We start from the raw sequence: 10,299 nt of genomic DNA, 5'->3' as shown, positions 1-10,299 counted from the left end.
ATATATAAGGACTTGAAACTGTGGACTATTTTTTATTTGACCTTATATCGATCGGACGTTGCAGAGAGAGCGAACCATTTAGAACGAATCGATTCATTAGAATGAATCGGACTTTCCAACGCTGTATATAAGACGGGAGCCGTTAGGACGAACCGATTCCTTAACATGTTCTTTGCAGATGCCTCTGTTATGGCTGCTGTTCAGAATACTACTTTGATTATTGCCTAAAGACACACTGCCCTCTTGTGGCGGCCACTTTTGTCTCTCACATCAGCACTGAACTTTAAAATATCTTCAGTTGTAGGCCTATGTCTTAGTTATTTATCGTTACACCAGACAACTGACTTAGCCTACTTTGTTATACAGTATTTTATCACTGTTAATCTCTGTATATTATGTATTTACATCTTCGCATGTTTTTGTTTTATGCATTGTAGGCGATAGCAAGGGTCTACCTAACCAGATAGTCTGGTTACCAACATTATTTAAAATATAGCCTATTTTTTGTTCGGCAGGAAAAAAAAACATCCCATGCAGGTTTGGAACAACTTGAGGATGAGCAAATGATGACAGGATTTTTATTTTTGGGTGAACTATCCCTTTAAACTATTTTTTTCTCTTTTTTTGGTGAAACAAACTAAACCAAAATACAATGTGAAGCATGACTAAATTGACAAAGCTTGGGTCTATCTATCTATCTATCTATCTATCTATCTATCTATCTATCTATCTATCTATCTAGTCGCCTTGCCTTGAAGTACTAAAATGACTATTTCAAGCTGAAATATATTTTACATTGCTCCATTCTCCAGTTAAGAGGTCCCTTGCCTGAAAAAGGTTTGTGATTAACACGGACACATTAGTGGTTTTCCTGGTGTTTTACAGTAGGACATTTCCTCTGTCGATCTCCTGTCTGTAACATCAGTACTTTTGTCATTACAGTATGAAGTGTCTGCTGTCATGAGACGTGTGACATCACTTCTGCATCTAACATGGGTTCTCCAGAACTGAAACATCCATGTAAACAACAAAGTTGTTATGTTATTTAATATTAGGTGCAGTATTAGGCCATAACAGATACGCTCTGGTTTCATTGTATCAGATAACTGTTCTACATTCAGATTGAGGTCATAAATGAGTCATATATTCTTATAGATGTGTCATACAAGATAAATTAGAACAAGTACAGATTTCACAGTTTCATTCTTGGTAATGTTTTTGTGTGGTGAACAGACATTAGAGGGGAAAGTCATTAGTAATAAAGAAATCCCTCAAAAAAAACCCTAACATGTACATGTTCAATCAAAGCTTTTCACACCATGCTTTACCTTGAAAATATGCATAAAATATATAATGGAACAGACTGGCCACGGTAGTATTAATATTCCTGCTGGGAAATAAACTATTTTAATTTAGGTTGATGACGTCCAAATCAAGCCTTTTTGATGATTTGAGTTTATTTAACACATTCTGATGTAATGCTCGCAACCTTCGCTCAGGATTTTTTTATGTTTCTGAAAAAGACGTTAGTTCCATAATGTAACGTAATAAAGATAATGTGGGACTTTTCTAAGTAGGAAAATGGATGACTAGGAAATGAAACACAAATTAGTCATTGAGAGCTGACCTAATCTCAAACTGACTACCACAGACTTTACTTTTGAAGGGAATTTTGTAAGAATTATTTTTATTATTTTTTGGGAATATCCCAACAAAAAAAAGTACAAGTTGACGTTAGAACACTTCATTTTTTTTTTTTTTTTTTTTTTTACAAACATTTCACTTTACATCCTGCTTAAAGTCACAATGAAATCAAAATGGATTCAAAATTCTTGTTTTTTTTTAATGGAATATTGCAGTATTTATTATAAATGATTTATCCGTGCACATTGTAAGGCTGGTGCCGAGACCAAGAGAGGGCCACTCTCTGAGAAAACAAAACACTCCTTCTGGAAATTAACATCTGAACACTCGAGACGCAATCACACCTCAGTATTTTCTCATCTGCATTTCTTTCTTCTCTTCTCTCCACATATTGAGATCACCTGAAATTCACCCAAAACGGTTAACTTAATGCGAACAATTACCATACGACACTAAACATGTTTGGTATCATTTGAAATGTCTCTGGTACAACAGTCTCATCTCCACAGAAGTAAACCAAAAGGTAATAAAGGTTTTCAGAGTTTAGAGACTTTGCTTACTGTGGTGGGTGTGTGACCTCTCCCAGGGTCTTTCATGCAGATTACCTTCTGTCCTCAGGAAGGTGTAAACTACCCAGATCTGGCACCTTGATTAATGCAAATTCCCATGTCTCCATTTGGAGGATGTTTTGTCTTGGTCTTAAAGGAACACTCCGACTTTTTGGGACTTTAGCCTATTCACCTTATCCCCCAGAGTTAGATAAGTCCATACATACCTTTTTCATCTCCGTGCGTGCTATAAGTCTGTTTGACGCACCCACCGCTAGCCTAGCTTAGCACAAAGACTGGATGTAAATGGTTGCAGCTAGCATACTAATCCAAATAAGTGACAAAATAGCGCAAACATTTTCCTATTTACATGTTGTGATTTGTATAGTCACAGAGTGTACAAAAAACAAAGTCACATGAGACACAGACATATTTTATCCGTATAAATACTGGGAACTATATTCTCTGAAGGCGAAGCACTGCTACTTGGGCGGAGTGATAACCGCAGCCCCTGAGACGGTACCCAAACTCTGAACGAACTCTCTGCTCCTCACCACGGCGCGTCTCAGGTGCTGCGGTTATCACTCCGCCCAAGTAGCAGTGCTTCGCCTTCAGAGAATATAGTTCCCAGTATTTATACGGTTAAAATATGTCTGTGTCTCATGTGACTTTGTTTTTTGTACACTCAGTGACTATACAAATCACAACATGTAAATAGGAAAATGTTTGCGCTATTTTGTCACTTATTTGGATTAGTATGCTAGCTGCAACCATTTACATCCAGTCTTTGTGCTAAGCTAGGCTAGCGGTGGGTGCGTCAAACAGACTTATAGCACGCACGGAGATGAAAAAGGTATGTATGGACTTATCTAACTCTGGGGGATAAGGTGAATAGGCCAAAGTCCCAAAAAGTCGGAGTGTTCCTTTAAAGAAAAGCCTCAGGGCGACAGCCAGATCCATTTGATGTTTTGAATGGGTAATTGGCATGATACATTAATACATTGTTAAAATTGAATTTATTCTGATTAACTCTAGTAAATGAAGTGAAGTCCATGACACCACAAATCTACGCTCAGGTTAGTAACGGACTAAAAGGACAAGTTAGAGGAGCACACGACTGATGTTTTAGAGATCCGACTAACACATCTGCATTAGTCATCATGTATACTCAGACTGTAGAGGCTAAAAATGGCTTTTCCATTTAGAGCAACGAAGTGTTGTTTGACTAATCTAAATAGTGTGAACCTCAACCTCTCAGATAAAAGTTTAATTAATAAAATTACTTTGCCACACTAAAAACACCAAACGCGCGGGAAACCTTCAGCTGGACTATTGGAAACCGCCGTTGGGCCAATTGTGCGGGCCTTCATATTTTTTTTTATTCATGTGCCCTCAATCTTTAGTCAAAATGACTTCCCTTTCCTCTCATAGCATCATCTCTTCTCTGATGATGCGTTTACTGGCGTGAGGGTGGAGCAACCTGTCACTCACATGAGATCCACCAATAGCAAACCACAACCATCCAATCAATTCCCCATGGACAAAATCCCAAATCCCAACATTTGTTCTTGTTTGAGAAGCCGTTTCACTCGGATTTACGTCACAATAGGTAAGAAAAGACTATCGCAACTTCTGTTTCATTCCGACTTTAATTTATTACACTGCTCTCTGGAATACTTGTTTCTGATTGGCCAACCGCAACATTCTGCTGTCACATGATGATTCATTCAAAATGTTTTCTTAGCTTTAAGCTAATAAGCTAATCTAAGCAAGATAGCACAATGCCAAGTGAAGGTTTATTTTGCTGACACTTATTCCAAGTTCACAGCACTTTCCTTCTCAGCCTCTTCAGAGCCGCCAACGCAAGCTTGTTTGTTGATTGTTTTCTTGCTGTGGTTTGGCTAAGAAAAGAGCTTGATGTCTCTCAGCCACTAGCGGCTGATGAACCACCACACCAGCAGAAGCTCAGTAATAGATGCTTGATGCTGCTTGCACCTCTGTTTTCCTGTCGTTGTGGTTGTTAATGCGGTTGTTTTGCTTCATCCTTTTGAACTTCAAGCTGTCCCACCTGTCATGTCGAGCAGGGGTGTTAAACCTAAATGACACAGCGGTTAGCCACGTGGAAAAATACTCTTCAGATCGTATCACGTACATGTAAACCCACCCGACGGGGAAACACCTCATGCAAACATCAGCCAGTGTTTTATTTACTTGACCTATTTGTGTAGAATGAGGGTTTACCGTTTTACCTTCACCCAACCGGTTTAAAGTCAATTGCAAAAATAGAATTAGTGTCCTTTTGTTGTAAAATATCAATTGAAAATTCATGACATCATTATTCTGTTTTTGACAATATTTTGATAATCAAGCACAGGAGTTGACTGAGAGAACCCTGACCCAGACTCTCAGACATTCATATTTGTGTCATGATGGTTTTATTAATTGAACCAAGGAAATGCTAGGCCTATATAACAAACACATTTAGAATAGGCCTATATATATATATATATATATATATATATATATACTTTATGTTAGATGTGATTAATCCATCTGACAGCACTATTAAAATTGTATATATATATATATATATATATATATATATTGTATATAAATAATATATACAATTAATCACGATTAATCCATTTGACAGGACTGATAAATAATCTACAAAATGTGTTTATGTGTGTGTGTGCACATAATATATATATATATATATATATATGTATATATATATATATATATATACGTAATATATACACACACACACATGATTAATGATCATCCCAACACTGTGTTTATACTGTGTACATTACATTATTTGTTTATTGATGGTTTTATTAACTGAACCAACCAAAGATGAAATTAAGTGTATAATACAGGCCTAATGTTATAAAATAAATAAATAGTAGCCAAAATAAATACATGCAAAATAAATAAATTCTAATAATGAGTTATATATTCTGTTTGAAATTCTTTTTTTTTTTTTTTCATGTATTCATTTGGCTATTATTTATTTGTATTACAGTATTGATAGCGATACCTTAGTTGGACTCATTTTGAGCTCATATAAGAATCCTTAAATGTTATTTTGTATTTTGTTTTAGTCAAGATAAGCTGTCATTTTTTTTTTTTTTTTTTTATGAGCAAATGTGCTTTCCGCCCACAATCACCACGTCACAATGGCCTGCCCATGACGCAGGCTGAGCGCGCGCCGCCGTCCACGCTGCTGCAGTGGCGCTAGTGAGTTGAGCATCAATAAAACACGGCTGAGATGTTTGGCATTGTTTATTTTGCGGGCTTCATTAGCTCGTGTAAACGCTTAAAATATATTTGTCTTTCACTATTAATCAGCGGAATACACTAGTTCTGCTTTTCAAGGGCTCTGCTAGGCGTTAAAGTCGTTGTCGTCCTTTAGGAAAAGATGTTCATGGTGTTATTATTTGTGTAGTGTGAGGTGCGCGCGCGCGTCTTGTGGAGCTCCAGGAGGATTTTATACCTTTTTAAATGTACATATTTTAATATTTATCGCTCTGCTCGACACACTAAGTTTTGTAGCTTACTGACAGCGTAGTATTTCGCTATACACCGCCGTCGGATCTTCGAAGCGCGTCGCTTGGCTGTATCGGGTGCGCGATTAGACGCTTGGATAAGCTTTTGGACCGCGACTCAATTCTGGACCACGAATATAAGATTTGTTAATGTCCTCGTGAGGAACTCGAGCTGAAGATGTGGGTGAACCCTGATGAGGTGCTGTTGGCCAGCGCGTTATGGATGACAGAGAGAGCGAATCCGTATTTCATCCTGCAGAAGCGAAAGGGCCATGGAGACGGCGGAGGAGGACTCGCGGGTAAAGCCATGATTACTGAATAATTTGCTTACACATGCTCGTGTTATTTATGACGACCGCTTATGCACAGGTGTGTTTCATTCATGTCTGTACAGTCACGTGGACGCGTGCTGGTTTGGTCGCGTCGCGTGAATGGAGACGCACGTGCGCGTTTACCTGTGTGGTCAGTTGTGATTATATATGTGCAATATATTTATTTGTTTGTTGTGTATATAAGTGTACATGGTATTTTCCCAATGTAGTGCATTCTTTTTTTATTACCAATTGTATCATCAGCCTAATTTTGAAATATTAGCATTAATTTTTCATATTTAGAATGTCTACCTTTTGCTGTAATGACATGGATAGGTTTGTGCAAAACTTGCTGATCCTTGTGATCCAGTATCTTTAATTTTTCAAACCTCTAATGCTTTGAAAATATTCAAGTTAGATTTTGAATTAACATGAAATATTGATTGATTTGAATATTCATTGAACAGGGCAAGAAAGTATGTTTCCAGCCAGTTATACAGTGTTCCTCTTGACAACAGTTATTATTCAGACTGCTGATACTGGGCTGAGCAATCAGAATCAAGTTTTCCTTATATTTAGTGTGTGCTATTGATGTATGGTTGTGCTTATTGGCCAAAATAGACCCATGTGGATCTAAAAAGCCTCATAATCATATTATTTCCATCTCTGTAAACAGCCCATGCAGAGATGTTATGTTGTAAAATGTATCAGATGGAGTCAAGCACCATATAAATGCATCTTAGTATTGTTTTTGTTGGATGCTTTAATAACCAGTGGTTGACCCGTTTTTTTCAATGGCTGATACGTTTGGCTGGGTGAAAAAATATGCTTAATTTAGCATTCATTTCAATTTCAGTAGATTTTAGTACTGTTCCACAAACTCAATTGCTTTGATAATATCAGAATGACCAAATATTGGTTTATTAATCGGTATGGCTGATATATCCATCTAATGACCCACTAAAGTCCTTCTAGTAAGAGAATAGTGGCCAAACAGGCTCAGTATGGTTCAGTTTATTATCACTGTCCCTGGACAGAAAGCTGATCTGGTTTGGGGTTGTGAAATGTGTTTTATTGATCTCACCTGCTGACCTGGCCTGTATTTATAGGTGGACAGGTATGAGTGGCGCTCTCTGTCAGCCTCTTTATCTCTGATCGACAGATATCATGCTGGAGCCTTGAGGGGAGGTCTTGAAAAACAAGGTGTTTACGGATAAAACTTGGTGTGGATGATAGCAGAGATCAAATATTGTAAGAGCCGAAACGTTGCTGGTATTTGTGCGTCTACCTCTTTGTGTCTGTCGGTGAGAAAAGACAGACACAAAGCGTACTCTAGCGAGGAAAGATGATGTCATTGTTACATAAACGTGTGAGCTGTGTGCCAGTTGCCAGTGAGAGTCAGTGAGCCTGGCACGGCCCAGCTGACTGACCCGGAGAGTCTTGGGTAGCCGGCGATTGGCCAAAGAAAAGCATTAGGGGAAAAAAATACATGTATGTATTTGGTATGTTTGCATACGTCAAACGGACCAAATATCTTGTGAATTTTATTTAAACGTGACTTTTTACCAGAGCAAAAGTGGAAGACTATATGTAGTTGTGTTGATGATTTAAGACAAAATAATTAGTCTTATTGTTTTGATTATTTTCATTTAGAGCATAGTTTCTCCTACGTCTTCCATTTATGAGAAAAAACAACAACTGAGAAGTCGCTTCTTTCTCCTTGACAGCAGGAAGATTACATGCAGAACACATGGAGACGTTTGCTTCGGTCTTACCTAAACCTTAGTAGAATTTTCTCCCACTTGTGTCTCCTCTAAAGCAGTGATTCTCAAACTTTTTGACCTTTAAAAATAATATTTGAGGCCCCCCTCCCCCCAAGATATTTCTCATACTGTAGTTTAATGATGGAGCTGTGCATTTACAAAAGGTATATATACAGAAACTAAGAGTGGCAATATATTAAATAACTGCATGGAATAATTTTAAAGTACATTAATTAAATTCCATGATTCCAATTACTAAATGTTCTTCATTTTTTACACTTTGTATTACCAATGAAGTTATATGATTTTCCATTTTTGTGATTACATGTTTTTTTTTTAAATGTCACAAAAAACAATTTCTACCTAATAACATATACATAGTATGTACTTTTTAATGTATATCAATTGGTTTATGTATATATGTATATATATATACATAATGCCTCCCTATGGTCTTTATTGGCTGTCTGAAAACAGAGTTTGCTTTGGCAAACACTGAAGTTGTTGCTGAGACTGAGTTTGGTTCATGTTGTTGATGTCGAAAAGACACTGTTTTCTGTGCTGTGAATCCACTTTGCGTGTACTTTATAAGGATGATGAATTGTGCTGGAATTTATATGGTAAAACCGACACGCGCTGTAAGCGGTAGACCAACCACAACAGACTGGCTCAACTGACCAATCAGAGCAGAGTAGACCAATCACAACAGACTGGGTCATCTGACCAATCAGAGTAGAGTAGACCAATCACAACAGACTGGCTCAACTGACCAATCAGAGCAGAGTAGACCAATCACAACAGACTGGGTCATCTGACCAATCAGAGCAGAGTAGACCAATCACAACAGACTGGGCCATCTGGCCAATCAGAGCAGAGTAGACCAATTACAACAGACTGAGCCATCTGACCAATCAGAGCAGAGTAGGCCAATCACAACAGACTGAGCCATCTGACCGATCAGAGCAGAGTAGACCAATCACAACAGACTGGGTCATCTGACCAATCAGAGCAGAGTAGGCCAATCACAACAGACTTGGGCCATCTGACCAATCAGAGCAGAGTAGGCCAATCGCAACAGACTGAGCCATCTGACCAATCAGAGCAGAGTAGGCCAATCGCAACAGACTGAGCCATCTGACCAATCAGAGCAGAGTAGGCCAATCACAACAGACTGAGCCATCTGACCAATCAGAGCAGAGTAGACCAATCACAACAGACTGAGTCATCTGACCAATCAGAGCAGAGTAGACCAATCACAACAGACTGAGCCATCTGACCAATCAGAGCAGAGTAGACCAATCACAACAGACTGACCAATCAGAGCAGAGTAGACCAATCACAACAGACTGGGTCATCTGACCAATCAGAGCAAAGTAGACCAATCACAACAGACTGACCAATCAGAGCAGAGTAGACCAATCACAACAGACTGGGTCATCTGACCAATCAGAGCAGAGTAGACCAATCACAACAGACTGGGTCATCTGGCCAATCAGAGCGGAGTAGACCAGTCACAACAGACTGGGTCATCTGGCCAATCAGAGCAGAGTAGACCAATCACAACAGACTGGGTCATCTGGCCAATCAGAGCGGAGTAGACCAGTCACAACAGACTGGGTCATCTGGCCAATCAGAGCAGAGTAGACCAATCACAACAGACTGGGTCATCTGGCCAATCAGAGCGGAGTAGACCAATCACAACAGACTGGGTCATCTGACCAATCAGATCGGAGTAGACCAGTCACAACAGACTGGGTCATCTGACCAATCACAACGGACTGGGTCATCTGACCAATCAGAGCAGAGTTTTAGTCCATTATGCAAAGGTTTCAGGCATCAGTAGGAGGCCAAACTCCTTTCCTGTGGTTAAATACGGGTGAAGTCAACAGCTCTTTGTTTTTTTAATGCAATGCAATACAGTTGTATGTATCAGGTTGATGCTGGATATGGATTTTGTCCATGTGCTGAAAAGGCTGTTCTCTCAGCAGAAATGAATTCGACTGAGAGCAGAACATCCTATATTTAGAATGAGAAAAGACAACAATGAAATGTTCCTCCCACAACTCCTCGTCCAAACGTCCTAACAAGACATCAGAAACACAGCACTGATTGAATTGTGCTCCCAGGATTTATGTACATGTGAACAGGGGAACGCAAGCATAATCGTAAAAAGCTGTGTAGTGAAGCCCTACTACATTTGTCAAAATGGGCAGTGTACATTAGTGTTTATTATTACCTGCTTTTTTTAATTCGTCATTAAAATACAAAAACCCTAGAGTATGACCTCACATCCTGTTGCTAATATTTATTATGGAGTTTAAAGTGATTTTGCATGAAATCTATGGTATTGCACCGTAATATAAAACGTTTAATGACTTTGCTACTGTGCAACAGTATGGATTTAAGCCATAGTGCAAGAATATTAATTATGGCAGGAGTTCTGGGACTGTCCAAACATGCAGCTTAATTAATATTCATGATC

At 38.6% G+C, this 10,299-nt stretch overlaps 1 protein-coding gene across 1 annotated transcript in view; it reads left to right on the top strand.

Annotated features, from left to right (window-relative positions):
- Nucleotides 1-5,400: 5,400 nt before the first annotated feature.
- Nucleotides 5,401-10,299, top strand: part of tbc1d9 (TBC1 domain family, member 9 (with GRAM domain)) — a 57,002-nt gene continuing 52,103 nt past the window's right edge. The window contains exon 1 of the mRNA XM_056247208.1: nucleotides 5,401-6,042. Coding sequence (XP_056103183.1) covers nucleotides 5,922-6,042 — 121 coding nt within the window. The 5' untranslated portion in view covers nucleotides 5,401-5,921. The remainder of the gene's footprint in view (nucleotides 6,043-10,299) is intronic.

This window comes from Rhinichthys klamathensis, unplaced genomic scaffold, assembly GCF_029890125.1.
Source record: "Rhinichthys klamathensis goyatoka isolate OS25496 unplaced genomic scaffold, OSU_Roscu_1.1 h1tg000044l_1, whole genome shotgun sequence".
NCBI classification, from domain to species: Eukaryota; Metazoa; Chordata; class Actinopteri; order Cypriniformes; family Leuciscidae; genus Rhinichthys; species Rhinichthys klamathensis.
The sequence above is the reverse complement of the archived record's forward strand: the minus strand, read 5'-3'. Positions and strand labels throughout refer to the sequence as shown.